The sequence below is a fragment of the Colobus angolensis genome, unplaced genomic scaffold, assembly GCF_000951035.1.
Source record: "Colobus angolensis palliatus isolate OR3802 unplaced genomic scaffold, Cang.pa_1.0 Scaffold130, whole genome shotgun sequence".
Classification (NCBI taxonomy): Eukaryota; Metazoa; Chordata; class Mammalia; order Primates; family Cercopithecidae; genus Colobus; species Colobus angolensis.
The window spans coordinates 3558444-3582019 of NW_012114253.1; the positions used below are offsets into that span (position 1 = coordinate 3558444).

The 23576-nt window shown below is 52.0% G+C and overlaps 1 protein-coding gene across 1 annotated transcript in view; it reads left to right on the plus strand.

Annotated features, from left to right (window-relative positions):
• The first annotated feature begins 12581 nt into the window (after positions 1-12581).
• Positions 12582-23576, plus strand: part of LOC105506027 (taste receptor type 1 member 2) — a 23985-nt gene continuing 12990 nt past the window's right edge. The window contains exons 1-4 of the mRNA XM_011934041.1: positions 12582-12764; positions 15267-15567; positions 17874-18647; positions 23313-23522. Of these exons, the coding sequence (XP_011789431.1) occupies positions 12583-12764; positions 15267-15567; positions 17874-18647; positions 23313-23522 (1467 nt within the window). The 5' untranslated portion in view covers position 12582. The remainder of the gene's footprint in view (positions 12765-15266; positions 15568-17873; positions 18648-23312; positions 23523-23576) is intronic.

Below are 23576 nucleotides of genomic sequence, written 5' to 3' on the forward strand. Positions count from 1 at the left end.
TCAAAGAGGTTGATGGTCTTTCTGGAGGGGATGGTGGTGGCAGCCAACATCTTTTGAGTCTGGTGGCATTGCCAGTGTGTCACCCGGTCACAGGCACAGTACTCTCAGTGTGACAGGAGGAACAGTAGGTGGTGATGTTTGAAATTGTCTGTTGGAGGCAGTGGGGCTGGGTTCACATCCTGGCTCACTGCCTCCCAGCCAGATGATTGCCAAAAAGTTATGCAACCTCTCTGACCTTCCATCCCTTCATCCATAAGATGGGGTAACCGCCCCCGCCCTCCATGGGTCATCATGAGAATCGAATGAGTTAATACATACACATGCTTAGAATAGTGCCAGACACATAGTGAGTCAAAAATATTACCCATAAGCCTGGGTGCGGTGGCTCACGCCTGTAATCCCAGCACTTTGGGAGGCTGAGATGGGCGGATCACTTGAGGCCTGGAGTTTGAGACCAGCCTGGCCAACATGGTGAAACCCCATCTCTACTAAAAACAAAAAAAAAAATAACAGGCATGGCGGCATGCACCTGTAATCCCAGCTACTTGGGGAGACTGAGGCAGGAGAATCACTTGAACCTGGGAAGCAGAGGTTGTGGTGAGCTGAGATCACGCCACTGCACTCCAGCCTGGGTGACAAAGCAAGACTCTGCCTCAAAAAAAAAGTTACCCATTACCCATTTTCATTGTAAGAACCACTATCCTGTGTTGTGATGGTTAATTTTATGTGTCAATTTGGCTGGGCATGGTGCCCAGGTATTCGGTCAAACATTCTGGGTGTTTCTGTGAAGGTGTATTTGGATGAGATTAACATTTAAATCAGTGGAGTTTTAAAAGTAAAAAGCAAGGCAGATGACCCTTCATCCTGTGGGTGGGCGAGGTCTAATCAGCTGAAGGTCTTAATAGAGTGAAGAATGAGCTCTCCACGCGGGAAGGAATCCTGCCAGCAGATTACCCTCGCACTGAATTGCTGCAGCTCTTCCCTGGGCCTCCAGCCTGCTGGGCTGCTATGCAGATTTTGGACTTAGTGAGCCTCCATAATCACATGAGCCAATTCTTAAAACCTCTCTCTTGCTCCTGTTCTGTGTCTCTGGAGGACCCTGATGAATATGTGTGCTGAAGTCCCGGGGTATGTTTCCTTACAACAGCCTTTGGAAGGAAATTCTGCCACATTCCCATTTTGGAGAGAAGGAAATTTAGGTACAGAGGTCAGGGGACTTCCTGGGGGTATGGTAGTGCTGAGACGTAAACCCTGGTCTGTCTGATTCCAAAGTCTGTTCTCTCGCCTTCACCCAGATGTCCACGGCTAGTGCTGAGCTGTCTTGGAAAGATACTCTGAGCTGGCCAAATGATGACTGAGAGGAGCCACTGTGGCCGGTTAGCTTGAGCCCAGGTCTGTGGGCCACCATGCAGGCCAGGTGACTTGTGGAGGGGTGGAAACGTGTGACCTGGCCTGTCCCCACCTGCCCATGATGTAAAAGGGGCTGTTTTGTAAACCACAGTGACACCTCCAGGGACAATAGGCGATCCCAGAGTGCCCTAGGCTGGAGTACAGAAGGGAAGGGCGGCAACTGCATTTATAGTCATGGGGCTGGCAGGCTGTGAATGGGTTTGAACCGTTGGTGTGACTTGCTCAAGATCACCCTGAGACAGACTTGGCTAGTTACTAAATGCTTTACCTACCTGGTTGCTTAGAGCCTTGGCAGTGACCTTACCAGGTAACTGTGGCAGGACCCATGGAGGTCGGAGGCGGGATAATTAGCGCAAGCTCATGCAGCTGGTTAGGATGAAGGCTGGGGCTTGCACTGGGGTCTGTGGGTGCCCATAGCCCATGCTCCTTGCCACCTGCTCCACTGGGCCCCTGACTTCCAAGCTCCTCCTCTCCCACTGTTATTTTATCCAACCCTCCCCAACCTGCCGCCTTTGCCTCCTTTTGAACTAGGGGTGACTCAAAGCTGTTGCTTACCCTGTTCTCGCTCCTCTCCCTCGTCCCCTACACTTGGGGCTGGTGGCTCTTGAGGGCCCAGTGACTGCTCGGGGAACTGAGGCCTCTTTGCATGGTCACCACAGTAAGTCCCTGTGTCTGCGGTGGCCCAAGAAGCCCCTTCATTTCCCTGCTGTGGCCAGGGCCAGGGCCTGGGGCATGAACCATTTGACTGAGGCCGGATGTCCCTGCCACCGCTGTCCCATGGGCCGCCAGTGGAGCATGCCCTCTAAGGAAATGAGGGGCCACCTGTGCTGGCTGCAGGCCACCAGGCTGACCCGGAGCTCCCGGGAGCGTCTACAGAAGCGGCAGGAGGCAGACCCACCCTCTGCAGAGAGTTTTCATTTTCACTAGTTCATCTCCCCGAATTCATCGTCTTATTTCCTGGGTGTTCTGTTTAGGGGCCAGATTAGTGAATAATAAAAGCCACCATTGTTTGAACACAGGCTGTGTGCCAGGCATTGGGCTAAATGCTTCGGACATCATGGCCTCGGATCCTCACGGCAATCTCATAAAGTAGGTGCTGTTACTTCTATTTTATAGAGGAGGAAACTGGCACCGATGGGTTAAGTAACCAACATGCCTGTAGGAAATGAGCAAACTGGGTTTCAGTCCCACACCTCTGACTCCTAAGCCCCGGCCATAGCCACCACCGCACGGTGCCCTGGAGCTGGACAGGCGCTGGGCTCAAATCCCACCCTTAGCCCCTTGTTCCTGTGCCTTGACCTCCCAGCTTCAGACTCCTCCAGGAGCTGAGGACCAAATGAAACACTTAAAAACAAAACACTGCATCCCATGGCCTGCTGGGGTGAGGTGCCCAATCAATGTGAACTTTTAATTTTCAACCTCAACACTTCTTCATCCTAGATATGTGTGTTTCCAGGAAAGAGGAGAAGCCAGATTTAAATGAGCACCTATTAATAGGCCAATTGTTCCTACGAATTCCCTTGGACCACACCGGCCTGTGAGATAGTATTTTAGCCCCATTTCACAGGTGAGGACTGAGGCTGACAGAGGTGAAGAGAGACCCGCTTAGTAAGGGACGGAGAAGAACAGAAGTTGTTTCTGATGACCACACCATCAACCCCTTGTCCTCATCCCTCACAGGAATCCATCCTTCTGGGTGGTCTGTGCATGGGTGGGAGGAGGCATTGCTGCTGTCATGGCTCTGAACACAACCAGCCAGCCTTGTCCTTCTGTGTCCGGGGGACTGCCAGCCCCCCTGGATGATGGAGCAGGTACCACATGCTACCTCAGGCACCCAAGGCAGAGCAAAAAGCTGTTCCAGGCCTCTGCCATGCTTTCCCTCAGCCCTATGTGCCCAGGCAGCTGCCCTCTTTCCCTGAGCATCTGTTCCATAGAGGTTGGAGGCAGCTGACGTTCTGTTGGGCACCTGCTCCAGTATGTGCATGGGGGCAGGCATCGCTGGAGGGAGAGTGAGGCTCAGCAAGGGGAATGCCCAGAAGAGGCCACGCAGCAAGTGGCAGAGCCAGAACTGGAACCCAGTGAGTCAGATTAGAGTCTTAGTTGACAGTCACAGAGAGTCATAGACCCTAGCCTTTCACTAGGGCTGAAATTGAGGGCACGCCTGTAACCCCAGCACTTTGGGAAGCTGAGGTGGGAGGATCACTTGAGGTTGAGAGTTCGAGACCAGCCTGGCCAACACGGTGAAACCCTGTGTCTACTAAAAATACAAAAATTAACCAGGTGTGGTGGTGGGCACCTGTAATCCCAGCTACAGAGGAGGCTGAGGCAGGAGAATCGCTTGAATCTGAGAGACGGAGGTTGCAGTGAGCTGAGATCGTGCCATTGCACTCCAGCCTGGGTGACAGAGTGAGACTCCATCTCAAAAATAAAAATTAAAAAAAAATTGAGGATCCCTTGCCAGTACCATGCCAGGCATGAAGCCATCAGCACTGGAGTGCACCATTTATTGGTGAGCATTTACTGAGCAGGTGCTTGATATATTATCTCATTTAATCACCATTTGAGGGTGCCTGTGGCCATTTTACAGGTGGGGAAGCTTCGAGGAGTCAAAGCCTCCTTGTTGTCCCCTGTCCTTTGGGCCAGGCTGGGGCCTCAGGAGCACCGCAGAATAGGACCACTCCCTCGTCCTCATCCCAACCCTTTACTTTCCATCAAGATCTCCCTGAGCCTCTTCCTTCCCAGGCTGAACATCTTTTATTCCTTCAGCTACTCTCTGTGGGATGTAGTTTCTGGAGCTTCGTCTACCTAGTGACCTGCTCTGGTGATGCCAAGGAGTACGTTCTGGAATCATCCTGAACTGGGATCCAGGCTGTATGGCCTTGGCTGAATCACATCCCCTCTCTGGGCCTCAGTCTACCCTGCTGCCAAATGGGGACGTAATGTTGATAGTACTCATCCCCTACAGTTGTCAGGAGGATTGAATGATCTGAAACATGAAAACAGATTTATTGCTGGGCCTGGTGGCCAGGAACAGGTCAGTCAACATGAGCCAGTACTGTTATGGTCAGGCACTCACGTGAGGTCTGATCACCACATCACATGGCAGGATGATCACCTCTCTTATTCTGGACAATCTGCTCTTTTGGCTATAATCTTAAATTTCACTTGGCTTACACTAATGCAATGGAAAGATTAAGAGCTCTGGAGTGCCACGAAAGTGAATTCAGGCCGGGCGCGGTGGTTCTTGTCTGTAATCCCAGCGCATTGGGAGGCTGAGGAGGGAGATCACTTGAGGGCAGGAATTTCAGACTAGCCTGGGTAATGTAGCGAGACCCCACTTCTACAAAAACAAATGTTTAAAAATTAGCCAGGCATGCTGGTGTGTGACTGTGCTCCCAGCTACTTGAGAGGCTGAGGCAAGAGATCTCTTGAGCCCAGGAAGTTGAAGCTAAATGAGCCATGATCATGCCACTGCACTCCAGGTTGGGCAACAGAGCAAGAGAGCAAGATCCTTTCTCTTAAAAAAAAAAAAAAAAAGTCATTTCCCAGTGACTTTGGACAAGCCACGTAACTCCCTGAATTTTGGTTTCTTCATCTGTACAATGGGAATAAAAAATCCTTCACAGAATTCTGGAGAGTAGATGGGTGATGTTTGAAAGCATTGCAGAGGCTCCATAAAAGCTGCTTCCTTTCCTTTAGACTTTAGTTACTATTACCCTGTTGGTTCTTATTGAGCTTGTGGTCATTTGAGACCTCCAGCTCTTTTTCTGGTTGAGAGGCAACCTGCTCACCATCACTCAGCAAAGTTTGGTGAGGAGGCTTGAGTGGATCCCTGAGTGCAAAAGAGTACCCCAACCACAGCAGAGTCCCTTCCTCAGGTCTTAGGAGCCCACACCACTCCACTCCTTGGACTTCTTGTCTCAGAGGAGTCGGGTGAGGAGTGCCGATGAGGTGGGCCCTCTGAGAACTGACTTTGTGGCCTTCCCAGAAACCCTCCTCCGAGGTGCTTCTGAACCAAGTGGATTGGCTTAGGGACTGCTCATCCCCCAGACCTTTCCTGGAGTGGCCCTGCATGCTCACCCTCTCCCCATCATAAGCCAGACTGGAGGTGGGTTTCTAGCAGCCCAGGTTTGTCCTGGAGTATGGAGTGCTGGTGAGAAACAGAGAGAGAGAATGGTGGGTGGGGAAGGAGGAGACAGGAGCAAATGGAGAGATATGCAAGCAGAGAGACAGAGACAGATCAGGGGGTGGGGCAGGGGCAGCAGCTGATGTATCCCCCAGTCCCTAGAGTCAGGGCCCTCTTGGGGGCTCCCCCTGTGCCCCAGCCCCCATCCAACCACAGGGCAGGGGGAGGAAGGATGTTCAGGGCAGCCCCTTCCAGCTGACATGCCCATTTCCTTTCTGTGCACCTCAGGGGAAGCAGATGCCAAGGCAAATGGGCAGCTCCTGGCTCGCTGTTTCCATGGCTCACCCCTCTCTCCCTCCCCCGTGGACTTTGCATAAGTCTGTCATGACTGTTGGTCACCTTGGCAGCCACACAGGTATGAGCATGGGGACGGCAGGCCCTGGACCAGACGGTGAGGGTGATGGCTGGGACTGGCCTGCGCTGTGTCCAGCCATGTGGGGGCACGTGCTGTGTGTGCAGCACTGAAGGATAATCCCAGTGACATTCCCAGGCATTCCCAGGCATCTATCCTCAGGGAAGCCACTGCTCTGGACAGCATCCGTTTGCCCCTGCTAGATAACATCATGGCCTGAGGGGACCTTGCCGGTCATCTCAGTTCTCAGATGAGCCTCAAGGTCTGGCAATGCCCTGGATGTGGGTGCATGGCTGCATTTGTTGGGGGTGTGTTGGCATGCAGGGCTTTCATCAGAATCTCAAAAGGATGCTCATCCCCAAACCATTAAGAAGCACTGAGTCCATTTTACAGCTGGGAGGATGAGGCCCAGAGAATGGAAGTGACTTGCTCAAGGGCAGCATCGCAAGTTGGGGCAGAGCTGGACCAGGATTTTAACTCTCTGTCCAGTGCACCTTCAGATTTCCGTCTTCAGAGACATCATCTATCCATACTGGCAGCCCACACTAAAAAACTCTTCCTGTCAATGGAACCCCCATTATTTCTTCCTCGTCGGAGCCCCTGAGTCTCCACCACTCCCATTAGCCCCCATTAGGGTGTTGGGGTGTTCCAATCCACATACTTGCTAAGTGCTTTTGAATAAGTTACTGGTCCTCTCTGAACCTCAATCTCCTCTTCTGCAAAATGAGGAGATAGTAGCACCTTAAAAGGTAGAATAGGCCAGGCACAGTGGCTCACGCCTGTATTCCCAGCACTTTTGGAGGCCAAGGCGTGTGGATCACCTGAGGTCAGGAGTTTGAGACCAGCCTCACCAATATGGTGAAACTCCATCCCTACTAAAAATACAAAAATCAGCCAGGTGTGGTGGCACATGCCTGTAATCCCAGCTACTCAGGAGGTTGAGGCACGAAAATCGCTTAAAAACCAGGAGGCGGAGGTTACAGTGAGCCGAGATCGTGCCATTACACTCCAGCCTGGGTGACAGAGCAAGACTCCATCTCAGAAAAAAAAAAAAAGAAAGAAAGATAGAATAAAACAGAATGGCGCAGCATGGCGAGGGTCAGTGCAGCACCCGGCGGATCATGAGCATTCAAATCACATTAACAACAGAAATCGCTCGTGCTCACTATCACCATCATTGTCCCATGTTTCATGGCACAGACCCTGCCTCCCCCAAGGAGCTCTTGGCTGGTCGGTGCCTTCTTTCCTCTTTACTCTATCCCGGTGGCATCACACACTGTCCTGATGCACTTTTTTTTTTTTTTTTGAGACGGAGTCTCGGTCTGTCGCCCAGGCTGGAGTGCAGTGGCCGGATCTCGGCTCACTGCAAGCTCCGCCTCCCGGATTTACGCCATTCTCCTGCCTCAGCCTCCCGAGTAGCTGGGACTACAGGCGTCCGCCACCTCGCCCGGTTAGTTTTTTGTATTTTTTTAGTAGAGACGGGGTTTTGCCATGTTAGCCAGGATAGTCTCGATCTCCTGACCTCGTGATCCGCCCGCCTCGGCCTCCCAAAGTGCTGGGATTACAGGCTTGAGCCACCGCGCCCGGCCCCTGATGCACTTCTGATTGACTTTATTAGAGCAGAGGGCTCAAATCCCAGCCTTCGCCCCTTGTTCCTGAAAGAAATCTGCCTTTCTGGACTTGGTCCAGAAAGAACTTGGTCCTGAAAGTCAATGTGCCTTACTGGACTGGGGCGACTGGCCCTCTCCAGGCCTCAGTTCCCTATCTGTATACCGGGTAAGTTTGTGGGTCTCTGTAGGCTCTCTCAGCTCTGACACAAGACATCACACTGCGGATGGGCCCGGTTCCCCGATGTCTTCCAGTGTGCTCTGGCCTCACCAGGGCCCTGGTTTCTGTCTCCGGATGCCACACAGTCGGCTCAGCCGGTGCCCACTGGATTAACAGCTGGCTTAGCCGTTCTTGTTCTCTACCACCCTCCCCGTCCCAAACCCTGAGACTGGGGCTTTGGGCCGACTGACGTGGAGGCAGATAAAGATAGTGCAAAGAGGGCAAAGAGAGCCTCCCCACTCTATAGATGCGGAAACTGAGACCCAGAGAGGGGAGAGTCAGGGTCAGAGCCCACACGTCCCAACACCCCACGCAGGGCGCTTCCTTTTGTTTTTTGAGTCCCCACCTCCCATCCATGGTTTACCCAAAGAGGGACAGGGACAGGCCCCGACCACACAGCCAATTCTACCTCTTCCTGCAGCACCAGGAGGCCTCCCCCTGTTGACTTAAAGGCCCACAGGATGACCCTGCCCCAGGAGTGGTCGGGGCAGGGGAGGGGGTGCCCTGAGATCAGGGCTACATCCTGTGGTTCCCAGTTAACTAAGATACTCTCTCGCTCTCTCTCTGGCATACCCTCACCCCTAAGCTTTGCCAAATAATGTGGCTTTTCTAGAAGTCTCCAGAACATCCCAGGGCCTCCTGGCCTCTTTATTCCCCAATTCAGAAATGACATGTGCAGTCATATGTGCCTTCTTGAGGCTGTACCAGGAACGAATCCTTCCCCAACACCTGGGATGGGACCTGCGTTGAAGGAAGGCAGGGCCATCCCGGAACCCCCATGGCAGGAGGCGCAGTGACAGCTTCTGTAGGCAGAACACACTTAGCACTGGGGCTAAGAGCTTGGGCAGCCTGGATGTACATTCTGGCTTTACTACCTAGTAGCTCTGTGTCTTCTGGAAATTTCCTTAGCCTGTCTGAGCCTCAGTTTCCTCATCTTCAAAATGGTAGTAAAAATGACTACCTTGAAGGGGAGTTGTAAGAATTAAATGATAATGTACATAAAGTGCTTCACACAATGCCTGGCATTTAGTAGACTCTGGGTGGATTTAACACATGCTTGGCATGGTGATTTACACTTGTCATCCCAGCACTTTAGCAGGCAGAGGAGGGAGGACCGTTTGAGGCCAGGAGTTCACGACCATTCTGGGCAACATAAAGAGACCTCCATCTCTACAAAAAATTAAAAAACTTAGCTGGGTGTGGCAGCACGTGCCTGTAGTCCTAGCTACTCAGGAGGCGGAGGTGGGAGGATCAGTTGAGCCCAGAAGGTCGAGGCTGCAGTGAGTTTTGATCATGCCACTGCACTCCAGCCTGGGTGGCAGAGACCCTATCTCTAAAAAACAGAAACAATAAATCACACTCTGGGAAAGGCGCTATTTGTTGTTATGACCCACTCGTAAACCCCTAGGTATTTGGCAGGGCAGGCATCTGTGGCCTTGGAGGCCCCTAGAATGCTATCCCAGGAAGATCCTCCAGGGACCCAGACCCAAGGAGGCCAGTGTGGCTGTGGTTTGTGGCACGTGGTGCAGGAGAGACCAGGCTGGAAAGACCGGGAAAGGGAGGATGAGTGAGCTGGGACCGGGCTGGGGAGGCCTCAAATGCCAGGACAAGGAGCTCAGACTTGATCCAGCTGGTGACGGGGAGCCCCGGGGTGCATTAGAGCAAAGGAGTGATGAACTGAGAGTTGTGGTATGGGGTTTTAAACAGTCAGTGTGGGGCAGATGGAGAGGTGCAGAAAGGGGGTGATGAGGGTCTGCGGGGGGTGTGGTGTGGAAAGTGGGAGGGTGTGGAGAGAACCCACGAGACAGCGGCGGGTCAGCGCTGGGGTTTTGGGCCAGCAGACATGGAGGCAGACATGGGCAGTGCAAAGAAGGGCTCCCCACTGTACAGATGAGGAAACTGAGACCCAGAGAGAGGAGAGTCAGGCCCAGAACCCAAACCTCCAAACACCCCTTGCAGAGCGCTTCCTTTTATTGTATGAGTTTCCACCTCCCATCCTGGTTTACACAGGCCCAGAGAGGGGCAGGGACAGGCCCCAATCACACAGCCAATTCTGCCTCTTCCTGCAGCACCAGGAGACCTCCCCCTGTCCGCTTATAGGCCCATGGGATAAGCCCGCCCCAGGAGAGGTCAGGATGGCCGGGCGCGGTGGCTCAAGCCTGTAATCCCAGCACTTTGGGAGGCCGAGACGGGCGGATCACGAGGTCAGGAGATCGAGACCATCCTGGCTAACATGGTGAAACCCCGTCTCTACTAAAAAATACAAAAAAAAACTAGCCGGGCGAGGTGGCAGGCGCCTGTAGTCCCAGCTACTCGGGAGGCTGAGGCAGGAGAATGGCGTGAACCCGGGAGGCGGAGCTTGCAGTGAGCTGAGATCCGGCCACAGCACTCCAGCCTGGGCGACAGAGTGCGACTCCGTCTCAAAAAAAAAAAGAGAGGTCAGGGGCAGGGGAGTGGGTGCCACTTCAGCTCTGCAGTGGTTAAAGACATCCAGCATCCTTCAGGGTAACTTCGAGAGGCTTTGGGACACAAAGGGGCACTTTCAGCTGGTCACGGAGCCCACGGTGCCCCCTGCGGCAGCTGATTTCGTTGTAAAAAGAAACAACCTCACACTTTGGCAAACTCCCCTTTCTCCAAGCCTGCTCCGCACCCCCCAGTTTTATTTAACTTAATTCCTACACCAAATCCGTGAGGCTGGAATTGTTATCCTTGTTTCAGTGGAGAAGAAACAGCGCCTCAGAGAGGTTAAGGAACCTGCACGTGCTCATCCAGCAAACCGCTGATGTCAAATCCAGGTGGGTCCAAGTCACGTGGTTTCAAGGTTCCCCAAGTAGAGTGGACACACGCAGCAGGATCCGGTCAACAATGTAAGGCTGGTAGCCAGTGCCCAGTGACCCAGTGACGATGCAGACAGGAGGCTTGTTGCTGCTCAGAGCGGGGGAGGTTCCCTTGAACTGACGGGCACGAATGGTTCCTAGGAGGAGGAGAAGCTCAGACTGGGTCCTGAAGGAGGAGCAGGGCTTGGCTGGGGTGGGGCAGAGAAGAGCATGTTTTTATTTTTATTTTTATTTTTTGAGATGGAGTCTCACTCTGTAGCCCAAGCTGGAGTGCAGTGGCACGATCTCGGCTCACTGCAACCTCTGCTTCCTAGGCTCAAGCGATTCTCATGCCTCAGCCTCTCAAGTAGCTGGGATTACAGGCGCGTTTGCCACCACACCCAGCTAATTTTTTGTATTTTTAGTAGAGACAGGATTTCACCACGTTGCCCAGGGTGGTCTCGAACTCTTGAGCTCAGGCGATCTGCCTGTTTCGGCCTCCCAAAGTGCTGGGATTACAGGCGTAACACACCGTGCCCAGCCGAGCACAGGGTTTTCAATCACCTTTTTGTACCTTGAAGCCTCTGCCCATCAGAACCCCGGAGCCCAGCAGCCGGGTATGTGCCTTTGACAGACCCATTCCAGCCGCATGGTGTGTGGCAGGTTCCCTAAGGCTCGGCCACATGTTGTTAGGACTGGAAAGGAACAAAACAGCACTAACTGGACAAGAGTCTCTGATTCCAGTGGGTCCCTAATTCACTGGAGCCACCTCCCCGCCTCTGACTCCTTGAGAGTATTCACTTATGAATTTAGGAATTTTCAACTTTCTGTTCTGCCCACAACCCTGCCCTTTGGTGTGGGGCCCAAGGGGTGGGGGACCCAGAGCGGGTGTTGCTAGGCTGACTGATGGCAGCCTTCAGAGGGAGTGAGACCACCCCTCCCTCACTCCTTCCCCGAACCTCTTCGCCACTGTTATGTTTTTTTTTTTCTTTTTTTTTTTTTTCAGATAATGTCTTGCTCCATTGCCCAGGCTGGAGTGCAGTGGAGCAATCTCGGCTCATTGCAAGCTCATCCTCCTGGGTACATGCCATTCTCCCGCCTCAGCCTCCCGAGTAACTGGGACTACAGGCACCTGTCACCACTCCCGGCTAATTTTGTTTGTATTTTTAGTAGAGACAGGGTTTCACCGTATTAGTCAGGATGGTCTTGGTCTCCTGACCTCGTGATCCGCCTGCCTCAGCCTCCCAAAGTGCTGGGATTACAGATGTGAGCCACTGCACCTGGCCACCATTACTGTTTTTTTTTCTATCAAAAGCACTAACTATGTGATGTCATGTGGTGTGGCGATGAAGGACCAGCTCCGGAGTCAGGCCATGTGGTTTGAATCTCAGCTCTGCTAGTCAGGTAGCCCGGGCTGGATTTCTTAATTTCTCAGTGCCTCCATTTCTTCATCTTTGAAATGGGGTTGGTAATAGCCCCCTTATATGAGATGCAACCATTATATGAGATGATGAACCGCAAACACCGGCATGATGCCTGGTTCTTACTGACAATGGCTACCACTTGCTGAACACCGATACAACACTACATGCCTGGCCTGACCTGGCTGGGCTCTAGAGCTTGGGCTCTTTTGGCCACAGTACTCTGTCTTCTGAGAGCACTATGTCCAATATTTGAAATATCAGGAAGATGAGACTTGTCCTTGGACAAGCAGCAGAAGGCCAGGGCATGGCCAAGTTATCAGGATGCTCTCTCTCCTTCCAAATAGAGTTCCCCTAGGCCAGCTAACCCCCACTATGCTCTAAGAAAGAATCATCGTAATTCCAGCCTCTTCTCCTCCCCTTGGGTCCCCAAACCTCTCCACCTGCTCCAGGTGCCCCACAGCCATGGCAGGACCATCGCTATGTAAATGTCTGTGCAAATACCCTGGTGCCAAGTCACCAATTCTCCAGTGAGGCAGGACTACCTCCTGAGACCATCACTTCCCAGCCATGCGGCCCAGGGCAACGACCGTCTGCTCCCTGTTCTTCCTGCTACGGGTCCTAGCTGAGCCGGCTAAAAACTCGGACTTCTACCTGCCTGGGGATTACCTCCTGGGTGGCCTCTTCACCCTCCATGCCAACGTGAAGGGCATTGTTCACCTTGACTTCCTGCAGGTGCCCATGTGCAAGGAGTGAGTCTCCAGTGTGGGGCTGGAAGTGGCAATGGGGATGGGGTGGGAGGCCAGGTCTGGTCCTGTGGGTCCTTGGGAGCTAGACCAGGACCAAGGGCTTAGAACACTCCTCCCCTTTCATTGCCAAGCCCCTTATTCTAGATCCATGCTCCTAGCCCTCAGGGAGGCCTCATACAACACGGGTTACCAAAATCTTTGGCGATTGTGCTCTGAAACACTGAGACTTGGGTCATCTCAGTGTCATTTATTTTTTTTAATAGAGTTACAGAATGTTCGAGCCTAGAGGGCTTTTAGAGGCGATCAAGACTGCTCCCACCCACTTTGGCAACTGGGGGACTCCCAATGGGTCCATGTAAAAGCCCATTCAAAATCCTTTGGGAGGCAGAATGTGATTTTTCTCTGTCAGGTTCTCAGACTGCATTTTCCAAGGGCTGTGGTTGGGTGGGTAGGGGTGCTTTCGGGCCTAGAGGGGAGTTCCTTTTCCCCCACCTCTTCCATGAACCTCTTGGGATGACAGCATCACTTGGAGATTGTGGCATCTGGGTGCATCTGCATGCAAGCACGAAGGCTGGGACATGGAGCCAGCCTGGGACTATAAAACAGTGAGCTCTTGCAGAAAGGGTGAAGGAATTGTGGGAGACAAGGAGAAAGGTAGGACAGTGCAAAAGATGATTAAGGGTTGACTATAAGAAATGCATTATTTATGACATTGGGGAAGATTATATGCTGGCTTGAGAATGGTGAAGGTGATGGCACTAGGCACAATGCTGGGTTTTCTAATGCTTGTGACCATGGTGGGGAGTATAATGATGGTGATGGTGGTGATGAAAGTAATGGTGATGATGCTGATAATGTTGATAACAGTAATACTGGTGATGATGACAATGAGAAAGAGTATGATGGTGATGATGGTGATGGAGATGATGATGGTGGTAATGGTGGTGATGATGGTGGCAGTAGTGATGATGATGGCAGTGGTGGTAATAGTGTTGGTAATGATGGTACTGGTAGTGATAATGGTGATGGTTGTGGTGATGATGATGATGGTTTTAATGATAGTGTTGGTGATGATGGTGATGGTAGTGATGATGGCGTTGGTGGTGTTGATAATAGTGATGCTGATGATGGTGCTGATGGTGGTGATGGTGTTAGTGATGGTGCTGGTGATTATGGCAGTGGTAGTGATGATGGTGGTGTTGATGATAGTGTTGCTGATGATGGTGCTGATGGTGTTAGTGATGGTGTTGGTGTTGATGGTGATGGTAGTGATGCTGGTGATGGTGTTAGTGATGGTATTGGTGATGATGGTGATGGTAGTGATGATGGTGATGGTGGTGATTGTAGTGATGCTGATGATGGTGCTGATGGTGGTGATGGTGTTAGTGATGGTGTTGGTGATGGTAGTGATGATGGTAATGGGGTGGTGATGATGGTGATGCCGATAATGATGGTGCTGCTGCTGCTGATGGTGTTGATGGTGTTACTGATGGTGTTGGTGGTGGTAGTGATGGTGGTGGTGATGGTGGAAATGGTGGTGGTGATGGTGATGATGATGTTAATGACAGTGGTGATGGTGGTGGTGACGGTGGTGGTGCTGATAGTGATGGTGGTGGTGTTGATGGTGGTGATGATTGTCACAAGATTGTGGTGACAGTGATGGCCCTGGTGGTGATATTGGTAATACGGATAGTGGGTGATGATGGTGATAGTGGTGATGGTGTTAGTGATGGTGCTGGTGATGATGGCGATGATAGTGATGCTGGTGACGGTGTTAGTGATGGCATTGGTTGATGACGGTGATGGTGGTGATCATAGTGATGCTGATGATGGTGCTGATGGTGGTGATGGTGTTAGTGATGGTGTTGGTGATAGTAGTGGTGATGGTGATGGGGGTGGTGGTGATGGTGATGCTGATAATGATGGTGCTGTGATGGTGATGGTGGTGAGGGTGTTACTGATGGCGCTGGTGATGGTAGTGGTGATGGTGATGGTGATGGTGGAAATGGTGGTGGTGATGGTGGTGATGATGATGATGGTAGTGATAGTGATGGTGCTGATAGTGATGGTGGTTGTGGTGATGGTGATGATGGTGGTGGTGATGGTCGCAAGATTGTGGTGACAGTGATGGCCCTGGTGGTGATATTGGTAATACGGGTAGTGGGTGATGATGGTGATAATGGTGATGGTGATGATGGAAGTTTTGGTGGATAATGGTGGTCACATTAGTGGACGTCAGTAGAGTGGCGATGGAGATTATAGGGATGGTATTGATTATGGCCGCATGGATAATAGTGTCAGTGGTGGCCATATGGGCAATGGTGACCCTAGAGATGTGCTGTGGTGACAACGACATGGTGAAAATGCCGGAGTCTTCTGGAGTGGTTCCTTCTCAGTCAATGCCTTGGCTTTCCTGTGGCAGGGAGGAGGAGCAGACTGGTTCTCTTATCCCTCCCTTCCTCACTCTGGATCTGCTTCCATCTCATACTGCTGTGGCCCCTCCAGGTATGAAACGAAGGTGATGGGCTACAACCTCATGCAGGCCATGCGCTTTGCGGTGGAGGAGATCAACAATGACAGCAGTCTGCTGCCTGATGTGCTGCTAGGCTACGAGATGGTGGATGTGTGCTACATCTCCAACAACGTCCAGCCAGTGCTCTACTTCCTGGCACAGGATAACAACCTCCTTCCCATCCAAGAGGACTACAGTAACTACATGCCCCGTGTGGTGGCTGTCATTGGCCCTGACAACTCCAACGCTGTCATGACTGTGGCCAACTTCCTCTCCCTCTTTCTCCTTCCACAGGTGAGGCTCCTGGGCCCTGGGGAGTGGGGCAGAGGAGTGGCTGTCTATAGGCCTCAGAGGCCACTTCTTCCAACAATCATGGGAGGTGATGATAGGACCAGAAGCAGGGTCAGGGCATCAGCCCAAATCTTGAGAAGACAGCCCAGCTTATGGAGTAAGGGCTCAGGCTTTGGAAGTGGGCAGATCTGGTTGTGCAACTTGGCACCGAGTCTTGGCCACAGCGAAGCCTTTGGCAAATCTCTTAACTCTTCTAGGCCTCAATTTCCTCACCTGTAAAGTGGGATGATAAGCGTTCCATCCCAGGACTATCTGAAGATTAGTGTTTCAACCTGTGTAAATTTCTAGCACACAGTAGGTAGTAAATAATGTTGTTTTATAAAGCATCTTACACAGGAATAAAAACTTGAAGTGCTTAGTATTATTCGGTACAGCTGCCTAGCACAAGGTCTGCCTCACAGTAGGTCCTCACGAAAGAGTGATTTGTATTACGACTATTATTATAACTATTATTATAATCATGATTGAAAGTGGCAAGTGCAGTACCGGTACAGGCTACATGTTCATTAAAGATCAGCTAGCAAAAAACTTGGCACACAGTTAGATAGTCACGAATATTGTGATTGCTACTGTTTAATGTTAGTACTTTTACATGAAGCATCTAGCTGCGGACTGAATTCATTCTTTCATTCATGTAACAGATATTTACTGAGCACCTACTATGTGCCAGGTACTGTTGTAGGTGCTGGGGTACAGCTGGCAACAACATAGAAATCATTGCCTTCATGGAGCTTCTATTCTAGTGGGGACAGACAGAAAATAAGTGTAAACAATAGATGATGCAGGATGTTAGAGGCGAGAAGTGCAATGAATAAAATAAAAATGTGGGGGCTCTGGCACGTCAGTGGAAAGGAGGGGTTGGTAGAAGGAGATTGCAATTTTCAACAGGGTGGTCAGGTGGGTCTCACTGGCAATTGGGCAAAGACTTGAGGGAGGTGAAGGAGTGAGGGAGCCGTGAGGGACCTAGGAGAAGAACATTCCAGGAAGAGGGGTTAGCAAGTGCCAAGGCCAGGAGGTGGAACTAGATGAGCACGAATGGAGCCAGAGGGAGAGAAGAAGGAGATGAAATCAGACAGACGAGAGCTGTGCAGATAAATGATTGAGCGCTTAGGGGCTATTCAAGGACTCTGGCTTTTCCTGGGTGACGTTAGGAGCTATTGAGGAGTTCTGAGAAGAGGAGTAAAGTGACCTGACGTGTGTGTGAGCAGGTTCACTGGGCTGCCATGTTAAGCTTAGACTGCAGGGGAAAGGTGGGTGGGTAATGTTGCAGTGCAGGCCCGGGATGATGGTGGCTGGACAGGAGGGAGCGGGGAGCTGGTAGGCACTGGGTGGATATATTTTAAAGGTAGAGCCTAGAGGATTTACTGATGGATCCAGTGTGACTGTGTGCGAAAGAAGAGTCAAGGACAACTCCAGAGTTTTTGGCCTGAGTCACTGGAACGATGGATTCATCAACCAAGATGGGGGAGGATGTGGATGGAATGGGCTCGGAGGAGAACAAAGGTTCAGTTAGGATTTGTGAAGTTTGAGACGTCAGACAGGCAGTTGTGGTATGCATCTGAAGTTCAAGAGAGAAGTCCAGGCCAGGGCTATCCACTGGGAGTTGTTGGCGTGGAAATGGGATATAAAGCCATGAGGCTGGATAGGACCACCAAGGGAGGGGGAGAGCAGCTGGAGAAGAGGCAGGGACTGAAGCCTGAGCCCAGGGTCCTTCAAGGTTAAGAAGTCATAGAGAAGAGAAGGAACCAGGAAAGGAGATGGAACACCCAATGAGTTGGGAAGAAAACCATGGAGCCCTGGAGGCAGAAGGAAGAAATGCGGCTGGTTGCTGAGCCTGATGGTGATGAGGGGGAGGAGGAAAGCGCTGTGCCCAGTAAGAGTTTCTAGATGATAGGGATGATGGCTATGTCATTTACCTAGCCCAGGATGTGGTTCTCACTAAAAGCCAGTGTGCTGATGACTATGAGGATGATGGCATATGTGGCTTGGCCCAGGCCGTGGTACACAGTAGGTGCTCAATAATCATGATGAGGCTGAGGTAAGGCACCTGGCCTAGGGCCTGGCACACAGTGGGTTCTTATTGCATGGGGCTACCTGGGGACCATGATTATTGACGATGGTGTAAACCACCTACCCCTGGGGTGACTTGCACTAGGTACTTCCCAAATGATGATGTTGGATACAGCCCTGGGGTGGGGGCAGAGCACCCAGTGGGGCACTCGCTCATGCCACGGCCCCTCCCCTCGCAGATCACCTATAGTGCCAACAGCGATGAGCTGCGAAACAAGGTGCGCTTCCCGGCCTTGCTGCGCACCACACCCAGTGCTGACCACCACATCGAAGCCATGGTGCAGCTGATGCTGCACTTCCGCTGGAACTGGATCATCGTGCTGGTGAGCAGCGACACCTATGGCCGCGACAATGGCCAGCTGCTTGGCAGTCGCCTGGCCCGGGGCGACATCTGCATCGCCTTCCAGGAGACGCTGCCCACAGTGCAGCCCAACCAGAACATGACATCAGAGGAGCGCCAGCGCCTGGTGACCATCGTGGACAAGCTGCAGCAGAGCACGGCGCGCGTCGTGGTCGTGTTCTCACCCGACCTGACCCTGTACAACTTCTTCAGTGAGGTGCTGCGCCAGAACTTCACGGGTGCCGTGTGGATCGCTTCCGAGTCCTGGGCCATCGACCCGGTCCTGCACAACCTCACAGAGCTGCGCCACACGGGCACCTTCCTGGGCATCACCATCCAGAGCGTGCCCATCCCGGGCTTCAGTGAGTTCCGTGTGCGAGGCCCACAGGCTGGGCCGTCACCCCTCAGCAGGACCAGCCAGAGGTCTACCTGCAACCAGGAGTGTGACAACTGCCTGAATGGCACCTTGTCCTTCAACACCGTTCTCAGGCTCTCTGGGGAGCGTGTCGTCTACAGCGTGTACTCTGCGGTCTACGCCGTGGCCCACGCCCTGCACAGCCTCCTCGGCTGTGACCACGGCACCTGCACCAAGAGGGAGGTCTACCCCTGGCAGGTGAGGGGGTGGCTGCCATAGAGACTGCAGGGCACCTCCATCCTCCTCTCTTGGGGTTCTGGGCAAATGGGTGTGAAAGGGCACGGGTATCCCGTTCTTCCAGACACATAGCACTAGTCCTTCCTGGTGCCAAAACAAAATTGCTTTTTAAATTAATTTAATGCTCACCATTCAAGATAGTAGTCTGTTCTTGGAGATTCAGGTGGAATTCACCAGAAGGAAACCCCACAGGCAGTGGGAACCACGGCCCCGCCCCCCACCTCCCCCCCGACCCAGTCTCTCCAGGGTTGAGAGCCTGGGACAGGCTTGTGTTTTCCTGTGGACCCTCTAAGGCCTTGCATTGCTCTTATGGATCTTCTCATTACCCTCGTTCTCTATCACCCTGGTTCAGACATAGACTTTAAATCTGTTCTTCTGGCTCAACACACACATCCACATCCACATCCACAGGCACACACAGAAACCCCCCACCACGAAGCCTTCTGGGATATAGAAGGTTTTACTAAGGATCAGAGGAGCAGAGGGGATTTACGTTAGAGATGCGCACTTTATACTTCGCTATTAGAGATCTCTGTTCTTAAACGGTTCCTTGGTTTTTTCACAGTCTGGGGCCAGCCTCCCACCCTGTTGCTTAGCCACTTCCCTAAACCCTGCCCATCTCCCCTCTTCGTTCTCCCCTTTCGCCCACTTGCTAGATCCCTCTCCTATCTTCAAATAACTGTTCACTTCTTTAACAGAACAAATTAGTTTGCTCTGAAGAAATTCTCTTTCTCATTCTATTTAATTGTACCTCTCTATCCCATAATCTCAGATCCTAACCTTGCAACCATAAACACTTTTCTTTTAAAAGATTGCAGTTATTCTTTAAAAGGAATTCTGGTGCCAGTTGGTAAAAATACTGCCTATTGTTATATGTCTTGTTACATTAATAATATACATAATTATCATGGGTGCTTTACTGTTCTTTGAGTGCCTACCAGGCACTGAATGGCTAGTATACATCGCATCTAACTCATGACTCTCCTGTGAGGATAATCTACAGGTAGAAAAACTGAGGGACAAGAAGTCAAAGTGACTAGCCCGTGATTGCTCAGTGGTAAGTGGTGGACCCTGGTTTCGAACCCAGGTCTGACCTATTCTGCTGCGGTTTTCCCGCTTCACCTTCCAGGCATCCTCCCAGCTGCAACTGGAAGGAGCTATGATGAAAGACAGTTGACAGCAGAGACCAAAGGGCACCAATCACAGCAACCAGGATGTTCCATCCCTTTTGTTGAGCACCTACTATGTGCCAGGCCTGGGGGACCACCAACCCAGGAGGAGATGAGGACAGTTAAGAAGATCTGTCTGCCAAGTGCAGCAGGAAGTCAAAATTGCAGCTGTGCACGGGGCAGGGGCATCATCATGGTGGGAGAGGGTCAGGGAAGGCAGGACTGAAGTAGGGAGTGAACAGACACTGGACCTTCCAGGAGCAGAGTGGGAGAGTGGTGGCCTGGCCACGTGGTCAGGCTCGAGTGGCAAAGACTGAGAGGTGACCCGAACTGCAGGTGATATTGGAGGACATCCAGTGCCAGGTGAAGGAGAGGGGGCTTTGTCTAGAGGCAACAGGAGTTCATAGAGCATTCCAAGCACGGAGATGACGTTCTTGAGACAGCCCTACAAGCCAATTTAGAGCTGGGGTGGGGGATGATGCAGTCAAGTAGCAGGGAGCCCAGCCCACACTATGTAGGCTTCACCCAGGGTCTCCGCTGGCATAAACAGAGTCTTGTGTGAATTAGAAAATGATGCCCTTTTGTGCAGACAAGTTAGACCAAGATGCTCTTTGGCTTCGGATGGACGCAGACCTGTAGCAAGCGCATGGCTTGGTGACCTGAGTCGGCTGGACTCCAACTGTTCCTCCCAGTTGTCCTAACTGGACCCATTCTTGCAGGGCACAACCTGCAAAATGGTATGTGGTGTCCTTACTACTTCCCACCCTCCTTGCCAGGTCACACCATGACACTCTGTTTATTTTTGTCGTAACAGGTATCCTAAGTTGTGATTGTGTTGATATCCTTTGTTTGTTTATTGGCTATTCCCCACACCTCCCAAACAGAGGCCAGTGAGAGCAGGGACCCTGTCAATCCCTTCCAATGCGGTATCCCAAGTTGCTGGCACTGGTCTGGCTTGGCGTTGCTTCTCAGTGAATATTGAATGAATGAATGAATGAATGGGTACTTATGTGCCAGACACTGTGTTCACCTCTTTACATGAATTCTCAGTCATGCCCAGACAGACACTGTTGAGCAGATACTGTTACTACGTGGGTGCTCTCCTGTACACAGGTGAAACTGAGGTTTAAAGAGGTGACAGGCACCCAGCTAGGGAGTGGCCAGGGGTGGTGATAAAATAGTGCTGGAGTAGTGGGGATGGGCACCGCTATGAGAGGCGAGGCAGAAAGAGAGAGGCCTCAGGGGTGATGAGAAGAGTTGGAGATGACACTGGGTGGATGTGCTGCCCGTGGTGATGGTGGTGGTGGGATCAGATCAGTGGGAGTTTGGGTAAATCCAGGCTGGCAAATTTGTGGCCATCCCAGCAAAAATGCTCAGTAGATTAGCAGGGTGTGGTGGCTCACACCTGTAATCCCAGCACTTTGGGAGGCCAAGGCAGATGAATCAAGAGGTCAGGAGTTCGAGACCAATCTGGCCAACTTGGTGAAACCCTGTCTCTATTAAAAATACAAAAAATTAGCTGGGCATAGTGGAGGGCACCTGTAATTCCAACTGCTCAGGAGGCTGAGGCAGGAGAATTGCTTGAACCCAGGAGACGGACATTGTAGTGAGCTGAGATCGCACCTCTGCAGTCCAGCCTGGGCGAGAGAGTGAGACTCCGTCTTAAAAAAAAAAAAAATTCAGCCAGTCATTGAATCATAGAGGGTCAGGGTTGCGAGGTCTTCTCAGGTTCTGGTCCAATCCTTTTATTTCACAAATGGGGCTCTTGGCGGTGGTCTGGCTCTTCCCCACACACCTCTCTCCACCCCTCTCCACCCCTCGGGCATCTCGGATATGGCCCACCTGTTCGTACGTTGTGAAGCAGGTGGCAGTGAGCTGGGCAGAGCTTAGCAATCAGACCTGGAATGGAATCCCAGTGCTGCCACTACTAGCTGTGCAAACCTGTGCAAATTTAATATCTCTGAGCCTTGGTTTTCTCATCTGTTAAGTGGAAGGAATCATATGTACCCTGTTGAGTTATTGAGGGGATTTGCAATCATAATGCAAATTACCTGGGGCAGCTAAGAGGCTGAATGTACTCTTCTTCTTCTCTGACACCAAGTGCTGGCCTCAGGAGAGAGTGCAGGGCTGGAGAGTTGGACTTGAGTCTGCCTTAAATGTACAGCTTATGCTGGGGTAGGGGTGGGGCTATATGGGGAAGGGGAAACAGGGTTCAGCCTGATGAGGGAACCCCAAGGTGCCCAAGTCCCTGCCAATAATAGTCTAGGCTCCCACCCACTCAGGACAATTACAAGGCCAGTGCTTTCTGACCCCTTGGGGGTGATATCTTGGATCCCTCCAGTCCCAGGTGCTCAACGCTGCTTGGGCAGGTCACTACAGAGGTGCAACATGGGCACCCAGGACCTGACTCCCAGGAGCCTCCACCATCCTGATCCTCATCCTCAGGCCGACCACCTGCTTGGAGCCTCCTTCTTCTTGGCGTGAAGGACCATTGCCCTTGGGCCTAGCAACCTGTGCACATTCCAAAGAGTCTTTCTGAGTCAGGACCTCACCTGCTGGGCAGGGAAGGGAGAAGGCCAGGACCAGACTCCCTTGGCTACCTGTCTGTCTGTGTGTCTGTCAGCCCTTGAGGCAGGTGAGCCCTAAAGGTGTAGCCCAATGGACACTCCCATTTATGGAGGGAACATCTAGGAGCCAGGTCCATGGGATATTTGAGCTGGAAGTCCTTTCAGGGTTAGCCCAGCAAGGTTCAGAAACTTGCTGAGAGTCACACAGCAAATTGCGGACAGAGCTGAGACTGGACTTTAGGTTGGAGGATGCCCACTTCAAAGCGTGCTCTAGTTTGTTCCAGCTGCTGCCTACTGAGAGTGATGGGGCGCTGGGGGCGGGGGTGGGGAGAGACTGGAATGAGAGCTGACGCTAAGGTCTGGGGAGGCAGGAAGGACCCAGGAATCAGCGGAGATCCCAACTGACCTTTGCAGGTGACAGAGACAGTGGACTCTGTACCTCATCTCAGGTATTGGGTTCCAGAGGGATGACTGAGGTGACTCCCAGGGAAAAGGAATTCTATAGCATCTTGGTAGGAGTGATTCCTGTCTCAGGCTCTGCTCTAAGTCCCTAACACAGATGAAATTATTTTTTGCTTCCAAGCCCAGAAGATAGAGTTTTTATTCCTCCTACTTTGCAGAAGAGGAAACGGGTTCAGAGAGGTTAAGCAACAGGCCCAAGGACTCACAGCAAGAGGCAGAGCTGAGGCCTGAACCCAGATGTATCTGATTCCAGAGCAGAGCTCTCAGCCACTGACTCCTAAACTGCCACCTTTTTGGAGATTTATTGCCTCCATATTACAGAGTTGGAAATCAAGGCTAGTGGAATGGTAGAATCTTTCCCAGGTCCAGGAAAAATTCTGGCTCGGTTCTGATGCTAGCTCCACTTCCCTTCCCTCTGACCCTGCCAGCTGCTTGAGAAGATCTGGAAGGTCAACTTCACTCTCCTGGACCACCAACTCTTCTTCGACCCGCAAGGGGACATGGCTCTGCACTTGGAGATTGTCCAGTGGCAATGGGACCAGAGCCAGAATCCCTTCCAGAGCGTCGCCTCCTACTACCCCCTGCAGCGACAGCTGAAGAAAATCCAAAACATCTCCTGGCACACCATCAACAACACGGTCAGCCAGGGGGCCTGGTGGGTGGGCAGACCTGGGACGGCGCCTGGCGGGTGG